This window comes from Dermacentor silvarum, chromosome 1, assembly GCF_013339745.2.
Source record: "Dermacentor silvarum isolate Dsil-2018 chromosome 1, BIME_Dsil_1.4, whole genome shotgun sequence".
Taxonomy (NCBI): Eukaryota; Metazoa; Arthropoda; class Arachnida; order Ixodida; family Ixodidae; genus Dermacentor; species Dermacentor silvarum.
The window spans coordinates 27,450,353-27,466,880 of NC_051154.1; the positions used below are offsets into that span (position 1 = coordinate 27,450,353).

The 16,528-nt window shown below is 44.1% G+C and overlaps 2 protein-coding genes across 2 annotated transcripts; both read left to right on the forward strand.

Moving 5' to 3' along the window:
- The first annotated feature begins 989 nt into the window (after nucleotides 1-989).
- On the forward strand, nucleotides 990-3,757 carry LOC119458796 (histone-lysine N-methyltransferase 2B). The gene has a single exon (XM_037720661.2). It carries the CDS (start codon nucleotides 1,724-1,726, stop codon nucleotides 3,671-3,673), a length of 1,950 nt encoding a protein of 649 aa, XP_037576589.1. The 5' UTR covers nucleotides 990-1,723; the 3' UTR covers nucleotides 3,674-3,757.
- A 476-nt stretch (nucleotides 3,758-4,233) lies between these two features.
- LOC119458807 (DENN domain-containing protein 10) lies at nucleotides 4,234-12,469 on the forward strand. Its single transcript, XM_037720670.2, has 7 exons — nucleotides 4,234-4,391; nucleotides 4,619-4,824; nucleotides 4,887-5,115; nucleotides 5,183-5,294; nucleotides 7,238-7,446; nucleotides 7,572-7,666; nucleotides 10,646-12,469. Exons 1-7 carry the CDS (start codon nucleotides 4,352-4,354, stop codon nucleotides 10,817-10,819), a joined length of 1,065 nt encoding a protein of 354 aa, XP_037576598.1. The 5' UTR covers nucleotides 4,234-4,351; the 3' UTR covers nucleotides 10,820-12,469.
- The last annotated feature ends 4,059 nt before the right edge of the window (nucleotides 12,470-16,528 follow it).

A 16,528-nucleotide genomic window follows, 5' to 3' on the forward strand; every position in this document is an offset into this window, starting at 1 on the left:
GCCGACAACGGTCAACTGGCCCTTACGTTTTTCGCAATAGGCTGTGCATTCGGTATCACTATATATATATATATATATATATATATATATATATATATATATATATATATATATATATATATATATATATTACTTGGGAACATTCACAGTTCTTGCAAGGCTGACAAATGGTTTTCTTTGCATAAATCCAGTGATATTATAAGCAAGATTATCAGTGAATGATATCTTGTTGCCAATATTTAGTCAATAGTTGCGCTCACCAATTGTGCTCAGGTTAGCATAGTCTTTTGTAGCATCCATGGGTTGATGCATCAATGCTCCACACGTTATGCAACAACGGATGGATTTCCTCTTTAAATATGGGCATTCGTATGCCAGAGATTACTATGATGCTGCAGGTATCATGTTATCCAAAAGTTACAGCATCTGAGCCGTTCCTCTTTATTTATCTGTGGGGGTTCGTCCGGCGCCAGGAACGCACTTGTAACACAACTAGAATGGAAGGGCTTTCAGAACCTTATTTCACTGCGCTGGGGCAAACGTCAAAGCTTGAATCGATGTCAAGGAAACCATGATCTTTATCCGCGCCAAAGAATGATGCCGGCAGGTACTGGACGACATTGAGAACCCCAATAACAATAAAGATATACAATGCATCGAATTAAGACAAGTGTGAACACAGCGCGTACTTTTGCTTAGTTCATATTCGCAAAAAAAGAAAGAAAAAAAAAAAAAGAAAAACAGCGTGTATGCATCATATACGCCAGAAAGTCTTGCAGGCAACCACAGTGCACCTAACTAGTCACACTGCCACTCGCACCAAAGTTAGTAAACTCGCACAGCGCAGGCATGAACGTTGATGTGCCACGATCGGCAGTATAGTCGCGGCTTGTCGGCAACCACAAACAAATTAATTAAATCACACGCACACAGCACATTTTGAAAGTAGTCCGGCAACGCGACGTCCCGATGCGGTGCGGTCAACCGTAACTTGCACACCATCCTACAACCAGCGCTGCTACAACTTTTTCTTTTTCTAGGCACTGCCCCAGCGACAGAGCGACGACGCTGGCAGCGCTGCGACCACACTACCACCATTCGGCTGCCTCGCTCGCTGCAGCAGCGGGCCGCTGGGGCCACCCAGCTTGGGGCCGCTCAGGCCGCTCGAAGAGTTGGGGGCTGTGGGGGTGCAGGGAGGGAGGGGTGCTCCTCCGTTCTCGCCAAATCTCGCCGGCAGCGACATTCCAGCGCCACTGCGCGGGGAGCTGAAATCCTGTCTTTCACCTCTTGTAATTTATAAACTTATCGATTGAGGAGAGTTTTCCATTCGTGAGTGAATACGTGTTGTTCGTTATTTACGAGTAAACCGCGCGCGCGCCAAGAGCTCTTCCTGCAAGTGGCCTCTGTTGTGCTTCGCGCGGCCCAAGACGTTCAAGTGGGAGCTGTCACCCTTCACTGTAAGGTGTTGTGATGAATGAGAACATGCTTTCGGACTGCGATGTTCCGCAGCAAAACGGTGGTCTGCCCAGCAAGCGCGGACGTATTGGCCGTAGAGACTGGCTGTGGGGTCACGTTGCTTGAAATGCTTGCAAGCAGAGCAAGCGGAGTGCTGCAGTGCGAGATGGACTTGCGCCGCGAGGGTCGTGCTCCATTGTAACGACAGCGTCCGAGTGGCCGCGCGCGCGCGCGCGCGCTTCCGCGCCCGCCTGTGCTGGTCGGCGTCATGATGGCTTGTCCGAAAGTGATCCTGGCCAAAAGCACTGCGGCCGTCGGGGGCCTGCCTGCAGGCGGGCCGCTGGGGCAGCCGGCGGCTATGGCCTTGCACACCTCTGCCTTCTGCCCCATCAACAACGTCGACTTGAACAGAGTGGTCGCGCCGCCCCTGACCAACTACACCATGTCCTACGTGCAGCCTACTCTGTTCAGCAGCACTCCGAGCTATCCGAGCAAGTACGACGTGTTCCAAGTCCCAGGAGGTACACTCGTGGTCCCACGAAGTGCAGATCTCACGAGCTACTTGGCACCGCCGCCTCCGCCGCAGCAGCTCTTCTACTCGCCGCTGTCGCTGCAACCGCAACCTTCGCACTATGCATTTTTGAGCAACACGGCTGTGCAGGCGCCGCCGTTGGTGCCCTTCAGCTTGCAGCCGCCCGAACAAACAACATTCCCTTCGTTTGTGAACAACGCTTTTGTGTCTAATCCGAACTACGTAAGTCCACCGGAGCCGCTCCCATCATACGGCTCGGCGCCTTCTAGTGATCTTTTTCTTACAAGCGGAACACAGTTTATACAGCAGCCAGAACCATTTCCCAAAGTCTACCCACTGCTGGAAACCAAGCAGGATCCACCTGAGCCAACCAGCTATGCAGCACAAACAACAACGCCTTTTGAGAGCTTCCACGGGGATACCTGCACAAGCCCGGCGCCGTTCTCGACCAGCGGACCGTACACGAGCCCAAAGTCACTGCCGTTCCCCAAGACGGGCCTTCCCGCACCCCGACCTATCTTGGCATGCCCGCGTGCCAATGAGGCCGCTACCCCCGTCGCCCCTGTGCCATCGCTACCGGCAACGGGGCTACTTTCGCCACCGTGCCCGAGGCCCCTGCAGAGAACGTTTGAGCCTGATGCCAGGTTCTCACTGGGTACTCTTAGGGCAGAGCCCGAACTACCGCTCTGCCACGGTGAGGAGACGCGACTTTGTTTCGGTTCCCCTCCATTGTCTGCTTCCTCTCTATCCAGCTTGGACAATGCCAGCACTGCAGACACTGCCCGGGTCACGCTCACCGACTCGTCCAGCACCATTGAGTTTCCCCCTGTGGAGGTTAGATTACCAGAAGATCCTGTGCCCTCCTTCCCTCCAACACCACCAGCCCCAGTGCCAGTACCAGCGCCAATACCTACACCACCTCCATCGACACCACAGCTGCAAGAACTTGCTGTCGACAAAGTGCATGATGTCTATGCCTTTGAAACTAATTCAGATGAAGAGAGTGGAGTACCCAAGTTCAAGTTTCAAAAGAGGCACGAGGTGGCAAAATACTGTTATGGGGGCAGTGCTCGCACACAACCTTTCAGACGCCGGAGCAGTTATGACATGTTTGACTTTTTGTCATCAGTGCATCGCAAGGCACCCACACCAGAGCCTCACTGCAAGGATGAAGAGACTGATGAGTGTGTTCAGCGACGTCGTAGCATCCAGGATAAGGAACTAGCCACAATAATCAGCTTCCACTGCCTTAAAGACAGTGCCAAGGCCACAGTGGGTGTTTACCGTTCATTAATCCATGGTCGAGGGCTTTACTCCAAACGGGACATAGATGCTGGAGAAATGGTGATTGAATATGCAGGACAAGTGATCAGGTCAGTGTTGACAGACAAACGGGAACGGCTATATGAAAGCAGAGGCATTGGCTGTTACATGTTTCGCATTGATGAGGACCAAGTAGTGGATGCCACAACCCATGGTAATGCTGCCCGGTTCATTAATCACTCCTGTGACCCCAACTGTTACTCCAAAGTGATTGCAGTGTTTGGTCAGAAGCACATCATCATATATGCACTCCGAAAAATTCACAAGGGTGAGGAACTGACTTATGACTACAAATTTCCAAAGGAAGATGTCAAGATTCCCTGTTCATGTGGTGCCCGCCGTTGCCGCAAGTTCCTCAACTGACCAAGGTGCCTTCTCCCATGTGCCCGTGTGACCATTCCCCTTGTACATATAGCTTCCATGTCAGTAAAATCTTCTTCAAATATGGTTATCGGAATTGCTTTACTTTTATGAATGTTGACCCTCTACTAGGAAGAACCACCGATTATTTGCTGCTCCAGTTTTTCAATGCTGAAAGTTTGGATTGTGTGCAATACCTGCAGCCACCCATTATCATAGTAAGATTCTCTAAAATGTGCAGTATGGGTGCATTTGTTTACTGCACACCAAGCGCCAGTCTCAAAAACGGTTATTCGCTTCGGTCAGCTGGGTCTGCCACACATGCACCCCCCCCCCCCCCCCCACCCCTCTTTTTGTACAAGTGGGGGCGCATCTGTCGTGGTTCGCATATCTCGCGTCTTATTGATATAACAGGAGAATGTGCTTTTGTGTCAGTAATATGAATTTAATTCGTCCTGCACTAAATGCTAGATATTCCTGCTTTTAACGTTATGTCTGACAAGTGGCCGTAGTGGCGCGCATTGCCGCGCCGACACCGGAGCGCTACCTACCAATCGCGTCCATTATGTCCCGTTATCCTGTCTAGTCGTAGCCGCTTGTAGAGTCGTATAAAGTCCCTAGATATTCTGCTCTTTTTGCAGTCGTAGAGTCTGTGTTGTATGTATACGCCCATCATGTGCCATGGCTGCTGTTGACGATTTGAAAGCAGTCGGCGTGATCGGTAAGTCAAAACATGCTACTCGCTTGTGCGTTTCTTGCAAGACTGCACATTTAGCCGTATGGAGGGACTTTTATAACTTCGCTCTTGCGGTGTCCGATACAAGGGCATTGCCCGCATGTTTTCCCAGTTGGCTTTTCAAGAAAAATAACTTGCGATTGACCAAAATACTGCACGTGTATCATTTCTACGTCTGTTTCCGAAGCCTTCGTTCGTCTTGCTTTTTTCAGAGAAAGACACCAACAATGATGTGTTGTGGACGTGGTCTTACCCGTCTTTTACGTCAGAAGATCGTTCCCTACTTCTGGCAAAATGTGACTTGGAAAACGATAACATGTCAAGTGAACGGCCTGTGTGGTTCCGCTACTGTCACCATCACAGGGATTGGTTTTACATGTACCAGACAGAAGTTTTTGACAGCGACAACCTAAGCCGAGTAAGTTCTTGTAATTGAAATATTTTGAAATCTGCTGGCTAAAGAGCGTACGTTGCTCGTAGGTTAAACTCTTCGTTCTCGTGTTGCACACCAAGGACTTCAGCCCCGAGAAGTACGAGACGCTATCGAGAATACTTAGCAAAGTGTACTGCAAGACTGGAGACCCCACAGCGCTGCTGCGGCTTTTTTTGTCTGTGTCAGTCAAGGGGTCATGCACAACCGAAGAAAACGGAACGTTTCTGTTGAGCAACTTCGATCGGAAGCGCAGCCTTGCGCAGGTGCCCATCAAAGGTGGGACGCATTAGAGGTCGTAATTCATCGACTGCAACAACAAACACGAATACTTTTCATGCCGCAGATATCATAAAAATGTTCGGTCTGGAGACGATAATCATCTACACTGCAATCATCCTGAAAAAGAGGGTGATTGTCTACCATCATAAACTGAATGTTCTGCTCAACTATGTCAGGTGAGTAAAACACTTTTGCAAGGCCCCAATTTTTTAAATGCTAAGAGTGTCAAGCATTCTCCGGCGCGCTTCCACCTCTTTCATATCAATACTAACGAACTGCAGAAGCTGCTATTTGCAACTTGAGTAGAAATGTCCACTTAGAAATTCAGAAAAGTATCAGAATTTTTTGCATGTGGTGTGGTTTGTGCGATAGGAAACATATATAGACTAAAGAAAGAATACGTGGAGGTAGATTTGTGCTAAAGAATATATGAAACATAAAAAAAGGAAGGGGGTGGGGGAACTTTAGCCTAGTTTAAACATTTTGCCATAGCACTTGGGAGGGGCTTTGCAATTAACACATTATTGCCACTTTACCTATTTATTTGCTTTTCTCCACTGTTCCACCCCCCACATTGCTAACACACTCAGTCTGGTCCAGTGCAACATGTGGTGCTCGAGATTCTGTTCCCCTCATGAGCAACCATTCTTCATCTTTTTATTTGTCAGCCTCTGAATGTTCTTCACTTGGTTGTTATGATATAGCATGCATTGTATAGCTGCCATAATTTTCCCAATTAAATTTACAAATTTCAGCTAGTTTTATGATTTTAAATGTTGCGTCAAGTTTTGCCCTAAATAAGTTATGTGTGCAAGAAAGCTTTTTAGGGCCCATTCACATTGCGACTAGGCAAGGTCACGTGACCGATTGCGACTGGCGACCAGAAAGCTACTCAAGACGAGCGATGTTAACACTGACAAATGCGACCGACGAGTCGCTAAACCAAAATGTATCACGATAGGCCGTTCACGTTCTGCTTGAAATCTCATCGCCACGTAAAATAAGCGTCGGCATTTACGGACGTCATGTTCCTTCGCATCTGATTGGTTCAGCTGTTCTGCGACTTCGGTCGCGCGACTGAAAAATCGAGCAGTGAGCGACTGTCCCGAAACAGTCGCATTTCGAGAAAAGCGACCATTTGCGACTACTTGCGACTCGTCGCGTTGCAACTAACTTGGTCCGTGCAACCTCGCCTAGTCACAAGTGTGAATGAGCCCTTAGAGGTGTTAAGGAGAGGGGGGGGGGGGGGGGGGGTGCAAGGTTACAAAAATGCATGCAAAAAAGAAATTGTGATAGCACCTGTGCCATCCTCTTGTGGCAATGCCAGATGCCATATACTAGAGGGGTACTTGCTTCAAGGAAGTTGATTCAGGCAAGTTACTGAAGCAGACAAATTTGGCAACAGCAACCTTGCTGAAAAACAAAATGAAAAAAAAAAAAAAAAATCAGTTATATAAAAGTGCATTGCTTGTCATGTCAGTCTCTGCTGTTCCATGTTTGCTGCTGCTGGTGTGCTGTGTCTAAAGATAAATCATTGTTAATAAGCTGCGTATGTAATCTACAGAAGGTTTACGCTTAGGGCAAGCTTCAAAGTAAGAGAGAAAAAGAATGAAAATGAGTGTGCTATTCTACACCCTCACACACTCCTGCAGTTCTATTCTACACTCCTTTGCCGTGTCTGCGGAATTCTTGCGGATTTTAAATTTCGCCGGTTGGCAGGTATGCCATGGTGACAAGGTATTGCAAAAGGACAGATTCAGAAAGAGGCAGAGATGGGTGTGGCAGAGCTCCTTTAACATATCCCCTTATCAAAATATTGGTACCAGTCTGAGGTTTTCCCCAACCCTTTTCTTCAATAGTTATTTTGTGTGGCCAAAGCTATTGAGGGATAAAACTATTCTTCAAGTCATAGCAAGGATTTTGAAATACATTTTCTTATAATGCTTCTTCCTTGGAGACTGCTTGTAATGGATTTTAGAGTCCTGTCATATTTAAGTCTGGTTGCTGCCTAGAATTTGAGTCATAGTTTAAGATTTTATGCATACAAGTAGGCCAAAAGTTTCAATTTTTTTATAAAAGGCATGATGTCGAGGAGATACTTTCATCTGTTCATTTCCAGGGCCTTGACTGCTTTGAGCACACACAAACCACAGTGGGAGTACTTCTTTCCTTTTATGGAGCTGAGTCCTACTGAAGTGGTTGAGCTTTCAGAGATGCCACATTACTTGGCAGGATTCCGTGATGCCAGCGTTGAAGGCCGTTTAGAACTCTATGATGTCTTCGTCAACTTGGCTGCCATTGAAATCACTGTGGCACCACATTCAAAAGGTATGTTGTATGTAGAGGGTGCAGAATGAGTCACTTAGAGCCACTTTCTTCATGTGTTTTTGCTGTACTGACTTGTAGGATAGCCTTCCCCACATCAGGTATCATTTCTGTCTTGTTTCCTTTAGAGGCCTTCCAGATGAGCAAGATGCACAAGGAAATTGCTATGTTCATGGTGCGACAGGCAGATAATGACAATTTATCTGACCAAGATGTCGTGCAGGTAGGTAACTGTTATTTGTGCATACGTGTGTGTGTGTGTGTGTGTGTGTGTGTGTGTGTGTGTGTGTGTGTGTGTGTGTGTGTGAGTACAGGCGCACATGCATGCACATATACAGGTTGTGCAGGAAGGTTAGTTGAAATCTTAATTTGGCACATTGTAGGTGCACAATTTTTATGTAGTCTTCAATTATTTACTCATAGGCTATTGCTTTCTCTGCAACTCTGCAGGAATGTTAGGTATGCATCCCTGGAAGTCGGGGCTGCATGTCTGTCATCTTCTACGACTGCTTGTCCTGTGTTCCTGGACTGTTCACTTAATCATGCTACACCAACAAGCACAAAAATTTTGCCTTTGCGAAATATAGCATCTATGGATTTTAACCAACTCTGCCATAGAACATTTGTGAGGCCATCTCTGATTAAGTTCTGTGGGATGTGCTGCTTGGTTCACTAAACATTTTCTTTTATACAGCTTGCAGAAGTTGCATGGTTTTAAATCATGGCTGCAATAAGACTGCAGCTTGGGCGAGTTAATATATTGCATTGCATATATAAATCAGCACTAAAAAAACATGAATGATGAAAGTTAGAATGACCTACAACAAGCGCTGATGTGTGTGATTCTTACTGCCCACCCTGTGTGTGTACTTTTTTATTTTAGTGCATTGATTTATATCCGCTATGAAATTGGTGCTTCAGAATGTCAGGACTAAGAGGCCATGGCCCATGAGTGCTTTCAGTTTTGGAAAGCTGTTGCAGTATTTCAGGTGTCTGCCATCTGTCTAGAATGGTGCCATTGTCTGCTACCGTCTGAATGGATGATAAACTATTTGTTCCTCATGCACCCAATAAAGTTCTTTATACTTAAATAAGTGATGATGATGATGCTATATAGTAATTCATGGCACTAAGGCCAGATTTGGCCAAGGAGTGTGTGTATAATAGTATTTGAAATTTTTATATGATTGTGTATTCCACCCTGTATGTAGAATACATTCTGAGCAGGTGCATACAATGTGTTCTTATTACTTTGAATAGAACAATAACACCAGCGCATGTCTGGCAGACTTTTGGTGGACTAGATCTCTCGAAACTGGCACCATTCATTTTTATTTCTGCTATGAATACGACTTCATTATCTGGCTTCATTTCTACAATTGCAACATGTGCCCTACAGTTTATTAAAATTTAATTAGTGAAACTGATAATTATCAAACTCAACATTGCAATTTGTAGTACAATTAATGTCTGACTTTTGCTTTTGCATTAAGTCATTAAAGAAGCTGAATTGTACTGTCTGCCGCAGATTTTAAAAATATTTGTTCACAATCGGCATTTTTTTTCCAACAAAATGTTTCTGGTCCTCCAGGCAAAAAGTTGTTGCAGAGAGCTCGAGTGTGCTTAGAGGCCATTGAGGGTAGGATAAAATCCAGGTACTACAAAAATTATGCACATGTTTTACATAACCGTCCGCTTATACAATATTGTATTCAACAACACGTAACACTAAGCGACTAAAACTAATGTATTCACATCCTTGATTTAAGGAATACATTTGTATGACATAGATAACTTCTGTATAAATTGAATGCTCCATTAAACCTAAAACAAATTTCAAATGAAATGCATTGTTACTCTTTCAAAAATGTGACAAACTTTAACTCTGCGCAAGAGTGCTTCATTGATTAAATAAAATTTGCTGTAGTGGGCATCTTCTTCGCTTACCATAATAAAATGAACAGAGAAATAAAGCATGCATCAGACTGTATCTCACATGCACATGCACACATGCACACACTTTTTTACTTTAAATTTCTTGCAAAACATTTTTGTGCGAGGGCATTTCATAAAAAAAAAAAAAGAATATTCTATGTAACTTGCATGAATACTGCACACTTTGTAACGTATAGACTACACATGTCAACAACAGAAATAACCATTTTCCTAAAAGCAAAGGTGATGATGCATCCATTCAGATTTCAGTCTTGAGACTACAAAGAGAGAAAAAAAGAGCAACAACAAAATAAACAAGCAAGAAATGATCCTGACTTATTTTTGTTTATAAAGTGCTCTGGCATGAAAAAAAATTGTACAGAAAAATTGAAATAAAGTGTGGGTGTGTGCATATTTTCACATGTTTTGATGGATGCTTTATTTCTGTATTCATTTCGTTCTGGCCCCTCAGTCATCATGTTCAAGCAGTGGAGGAGTAGCAAGTACTAAGAAAATGCCCTGTAGAGCAAAATTTATTTATTCAATGAAGCACTCCAGCATAAAATAAGTTTGTAGATGGTTGTACTTCTCAAACCGCGTTGCATGCTAGTAAAAATTTGACAAGCCCAGAATGGGAAACTGTTCTGGCAGAGCATCAAGAAAATTGTTTTTTAGGAAAGTTCAGTAAGAGTGTCCTGGTCGCAGTTTGTTTAATTTCCAAATGTAGCATAATTTGCTTTTTGTTCCGATTGGCTGTGCTTTAGTCATTATTGTCATACATCAGCAATTTCATATTTCCAAAGTGGTGATTGGTGCCACTCCTTTTGAATGTTCATGCTCACTTACAGGAGCTCTGGTATTTGTACTGATATCAGTTTAGTTTGACTTTAATACTATATCAGTTTAGTTTGACTTTCTTTCAGAGCCCCATTAAACTCTTCAAAAGCAAATGAAAACTGAATAGGAAATGCAATGAGCTAGTGATATTTTTGTTAGAGCATAGGGCACTCGTCTCCTTGTCAGCCTTCTTATGCTGGAGCATCAAGCATTAAGTTCAGGGATCATACCCTATGTAGTCAGACAGCATTTGTGCAGGTATAAGTACACGCTATTTGTGAGACTGCTATTTCACAAAATTTAACGCCCATTTGCAATGCTTTACAAATATGTCTAAGACATATTTTCATCTACAAGAGACCAATGTGACATTATGTTTTGCAAATCTGTGCATTTTTGCCATCTGATTTTGGACATGCAACACTCACAGGACATTGCAGCCAAGACGGAGGAGTTGTTGCTCAACATGAAGAGTGCCATGGCTCCTGGCACAAGCGGCAAGCCAGTGGTCAGCTTTGCAAAGCTGCAGGGACTCAAGCTAGCACCTGCACTTGAAAATTTTTATTGGAACTTGGCAGTAGCTGAAGGACTGGTGGATGCGTAGTCAGTACATAGAGAGGCACCAGCACGCAGTGACCATGCATGTGGGCTTGTCAGTGGTTCCTAGTACATTAACTTTTAATTAAATGTGCAGGTCGAGCTTTTATTCCAGGAAGTAATCTTCTGCAGATTGTTGCTGTGACATAACAACAGTTGTACATAGGAAAGGAGCTTTTTTTTAATGCTATTTATTCATGATCAGTTAGAGCAAGTAAATGGTGTTCTTTTGTGGAATCGTGCCTAGTGTTTTCTCTTGTAGCAACACCTTACAAGCAATTGTCAAGGAACACGGACAATGCTCACAAATTTCGCTTGATTCCCTGTTATTACTTTGTACTATTTTATTTTTGGTTCATGGGTGCCACCATCTTGGGCTGTTACATGAACAATTTTTAATTTTTGTGCAAAGTGGTGTCAAATTAATGTGGCCATGAAGCACTGTATGCATTTTCACAGCCATTTTCTTGCATACAAGTCGGCTGTAGTGCTATGCATTCGGTTGTCGCTTATAGAAAAGGGCAGCTTTAACAGTTAAGCCCACTGGCACCACTCAAATGCTTCCATAAAATAGTCTGCAAGGATGTGTCATTTTTGGCCACTCTCAGCGCTATAAATGCTCATGTAACCCCATCAAATGCTTTAGCATTCACAGCCCTCTTTACTTTCCACTTCCACTGCTTAAAAGTACTTCAGATCACCCTCCCATTCTCCAGTGATTACCTCCAATCCTTGGACTCGTTTATTGTCAACAGCAGACTCATAATACGATTCCAGTTAACTCTTGAACACATTTGCTGTGATGCCAGATAGAAATAAAGGCCCCCTAGTGCTATGTATTGTTGTATAAATCTTGTTCGAACTCCCTCAAATCATTTTCAATTTATGTCCACTCTTTAGCAAATTTTGTTCACTCTACGCTTGCCCTCTATCAGCTTTTTACTGCATGCTATCCTACAGAATAACCACGTCTTGTCTGCCTGTTGTGTATATTCCTGCCAAACGATAATTACTCTCTACTGACATCTTTTAACCTATATTTGAATTTTAGACAAGCGATAGGTTGGGTCGGTACACTTTTCTCATCATGGGGCTTCGCTGCGGATGCACAGCTGGTGTGAACATAGAGATAAAATGGTGCACACCTATATCATAACTTGTAACTGATCGCAGTAAAATACCTCTGAAACGGTGAGCAAAAGCATAAAGAGGATTACAGGGTAAAGGAACGAAGCTTGACTACTTATTTCATTGCAAGTTAAATCGCTTATAAGCGGATGCTATTGAGCCAGAAAATTTTTTTCTGATCTTGATAAGGCACTGTCATGGCCGGGAAACTACATTGTCATCTCACAGCTCATTTACTAAGCATCACATTGATCAAGCCACTATATAAATATAAACACAATAGAGCCATTTGTCTCTAAGCTCATTTTTTATAAATTCATAAATAAAGGCACCGTGGGAGTGGAAAATTTCAGTATTCTGCTGATGGGTGCTCACTGCGAGTAGATATGCTGTGCCTTGAGTTATGATGTGCTGTCTTGATGCAAAATTTGGGCCGTCACAGAGACTAGTGCATACTTAAGCTGGACAAGCCGAGGTGGTTTATCCTATCCAATTGTGACAAAACATTTCACTGTTGTCGGAAGAATAAAAATGCCATTTTCTATTAGTAACAGGCTAAAGCTGTACATTGTTAATTTCAATTCCTCCTTAAGTTGTTTTAGAATCCAAATGAAGCATTTATTGTAAATAGAAATTCAGTGATTTGCACCTATATCCATGGCTGTGCACTGCGGCAGCTCGGTGGCTGCGTTCTGCTGCAAAGCTTGAAGTTGTGGGTTTGATTCCTACATGTAATAGCTATATTCCTATGTGGGTGGAACACAAACATTTGCAAATGTATTCAGGGAAGGATACAAATTGTCATTAGACAGATGTACACTTATTAGAATATTCTAGTGCACTCTAGACCAGTCAATAGGGAGTTTTAGCTTCTTCATAAACGTGTTGGCCTTTGTGGGATACCGGGTTTCTCAAGACAAACGTGAGTGGCTGGGTTAGCAGCGCAGAGTTTAACCAGAGGGGGGACACAGCTATTATTGCAGCCAGACATATTCTGCTTAGCTGCTGATGTAGAGTGTCGGCAACCACATAAACGTTAAGGTGCAGCCGTTTCAATTTTTTTTTCAAAAACACTGATGTAACACGAAAAGATGTCTGATGCATTGTAGTTGGACAAAGTGTCGCTACCAACGTTACTGCAGCTTAGTAAAGTCTCGGGTAACCTAGTATTATGTGAAGGTTAGTATGTTTACTGACAAGCTAAAATTCTAGTATGGGTCTATAGGGGAACCAGGTAAGGTTATGATCAAATGTTTAAGGATGCTCGCAAAACTTCCTTTCAACTGCATCTGTATATCTGGTACAGGAGGTAGGTAAACCACTTTATCTTGGGCATGCATTGGCGGCGAAACAGTAATTTAGGGGCTATTTAAATTCTTTGTACCAGCTTGTCATTGAATACTGTTTACATAAGTTTAGGTGCACGCCAACACCAGGTGGTCAAAAGTTCACAGCAGCATTTCACACAGCCCCAGTGTTGTCGGAAGACTTGAAACCTTATAAGCTGCTATATTTTTGTACGCATTACTTGTCGCCAAAATTAAAATATGAAATGTGTCAAGATGACAGTTCAGGCTAGTTGGTCGATGTGCATGTGAAGTTATATTTAAGTGTTCTGCCCTCCAGTCTCTGATGTACAAAGTGCTGATGCAATCACACTGAAATTCTGTCGTGTGGTGAGACTTCATGGCAGTGTGGCTCGCATTGCCGTAAAGCTACACTGTGATAAAAGTGAGCAGAAATGACCAAACATTGATGATTGTTTCTAGATCTTGTGTGTAAATATAGATTTTAACTGTTATATGTAGTTACTTGCATTTTTTTTTTCCGAGGTAGAGTGGGATGCACGTTATATGCTTCCAGCAGCAAACGTGGTCTTCTTTATTTTAATGCGAAAGCATTATATGGCTTGCGAAGCAGAAAATCTGGTGGCATGGCTGGAAATAGTACAAAGAGTCACATGGTCACAGAGACATACTGCACCGGCAGCCGGTCTATACACAGTACCGCACGACACGGCGCTGCCAGTCGGTGCGGCGATTTCGGTGCATTCTGTCGTGCGCCCCGATGGAGGAACCTTCGACTTGTGAATCAGTAGCTGCACTCGGATCCTTTGGACATCTATGCGAGTGCGCGAACGAGGCCGTCACAATGCTTTCGCATTCATCCACGTAGGGATACCAAAGTTCCCTTGAATTTTAATGAGAGCATTATGTATAGGCACACCTCATCCACTTTGTGGTTATCCACTTTGTGGTATAGGAATACCTCATCCGTTTTGTGGTTATCTGTCTGAAGAAAAATATGGGCCTATCTCAAAGGCAGTACAGTCTAACACAGCATCTCAGAGTGTTAGCTGTCATAAGGGGAAAATGCGAGAAACTGGCATGTGACGCACACGCCAGACGTTTCAAAGAGCGACTTTGGCACGTGAGAAGCATGCATGCGATGGCCTAATGATTAGAGTATTGGACTGCTCTGCTAGAAGACAGAGGTTCAATCCCAGCATCGGTTATATATTTCTTTATAGCATTACATTTGATGCTCACCAACTTTCGATGTATCTTGCAGAAAACTCAAGGTGTGTTGAGTGTACGTGAGAAGTTTGTAAGAGATACGAGATATAGAAACATTACTTTTATAAATGAGTGTGTGCAAGGGCACACATGTGCAGCTCTCAAGACGTTTACTGCGCATCGAGCGTTTACTGGGCCGATCCTGGAGATAGTGCAATGGTAAACTGGGCTGCTGTCGTGCTATGCTGGGCCCAAGAATTCCTATGCTACAGAACGTGGTGCAGAAGACAAAGTTTTATTGCCTTTCAATAACTTCGTCACGAAAGCTTTACTTCACATAGATTCCAGTATGTGTGTTGGATCTGACATCACTGTACCTATATAAAGATATATACCTCTGAAACTTTTAGCATGCGATCGCATACGTTGACAATTAGCAGTAGCTCAATTCTGGCCTTTAATTTTTTTGTATACCATAACGTTTATTGGCGTTACTGGACAACTCTCTTCTGTGTTGTTTAACCAGAATATGAGGTTTGTCGACTATGGCACTTTCCCCTCAAAACTCCAGAATTGGTTTACCATTGCAGTCTGTAGCATGTGGATGTGAGTCTTGGAAAATTGAACAAGTGGCCCAGGCTAGCCATATGCTAGTGGCTAGGAGGAAGTCAAGCAGTCTACTCTGATGGTGGCCAAGCACCTACAAATTGCAGCCAAGGAGTGGTGGTAGGCTACCTGATACCAAGGTGCTACTGCATAGGTACTCCTTTGGGCAATGAACAAAACATTCTGCTCAACATTTACGAGTTTAACGTAATTAGCTGTGGACATAAGTAAGCCGTCTGCCACTGGCGCTGCTGGCCCTATACTATGGACCCTTAGTCTTCCATGAACATGAGGTGTGCTCACTGCCTTAGACACTCCTCTGCCTGGTCATAAGGTACGGAGAAGAAAACAATGACCTCACCTTGGCTCAAATTGGATAAAAACAATGAGGAAGAAAGAATGGAGAGAAGTGAAAATTTAATGATGTTAAATGTTTTCCAGGACAATTGCCACTCAGGGGGCTTTGTGCACAAGGAGTTCAGAATTGCAAATCCCTCCAATAGTTCACACAGGTGGGTCTCCCGAGCCTGCATTGTAGTGTGCTAGTGCTTCACATGCTTTGACATACCATGTAGTTCGACAATCTGGCAATGTTGTAGCTTACTTTGTAAAAAACTTGTATTTGCTTGGGCAGCAGTGGGACAGCTTTAGTGCCTCTTTAGCATTCAATCTAATGTACTCCAACTAACCTCGCCATACAAATTGAGTGCGAGCATTTCAGTCATACACAATTATTGACCAAATTTTTATTCATATGCTATTTATCTGTCGGCGCATCAGCCAGCATTACTGTTATGGCAACATGTGAAGTTATTTGCACTGCTAAAACATGGAAAACTTTAAGGGAAAATGAGACATCCACCCAAATGTAGCAATTGCTACAAAGAAAACCCATACGGGTTCCTCGAAAGAAAGCCTCGGAGTTGAAGAAAAATTCGTCCTGGTCCGGGACTCGAACCCGGGACCACCGCCTTTCCGGGGCAGCCGCTCTACCATCTGAGCAAACCAGGCGGCTAGCAGATGGCAAGGCGAAGTCGAATTTGTCAACAACTCTAAGCAAAGGCAAGTGTCTGACATAATAGTTCAGCAGAAACTAAATTTGGGTGGATGTCTCATTTTCCCTTTAATTACTTCTCTCCACCTAGCGGGTTTCCGCTGAACTATTATGGAAAACTTAGTATGACAAAATGTTTTTTTACTCAAGCTCCTCAGTACATTTCTATATTTAGGTTTGACTACGGTGGTCACAGATGCACTGAAATGTGTGGGGATTGAGGGAGGCGCCAGCGCCATTGCGCGGGCTTCACCTGTTCTGCCTTCCTTCGCCTTTATTCCCCACCCGCACTGCCTAACCGGTTCCCGCGGTGGCGCTGCGCACGCGGCGGTTGGCAGTGAGGGCGGGGCGCTGCCGACATGGTGGCCGCGTTTTGGCTGCTAGCGGTGGAGCGTGTCTTTGTTCTCTCCGG

Excerpts from the sequence above, each read along its gene's own strand:
- LOC119458796 (XM_037720661.2), top strand. The coding sequence starts at position 1,724 with ATGATGGCTTGTCCGAAAGTGATCCTGGCCAAAAGCACTGCGGCCGTC.
- LOC119458807 (XM_037720670.2), top strand. The coding sequence starts at position 4,352 with ATGGCTGCTGTTGACGATTTGAAAGCAGTCGGCGTGATCG. Across the intron at positions 4,825-4,886 it reads ACAGCGACAACCTAAGCCGA|GTTAAACTCTTCGTTCTCGT; the intron begins GTAAGTTCTTGT and ends CGTTGCTCGTAG. Across the intron at positions 7,447-7,571 it reads TGTGGCACCACATTCAAAAG|AGGCCTTCCAGATGAGCAAG; the intron begins GTATGTTGTATG and ends TGTTTCCTTTAG.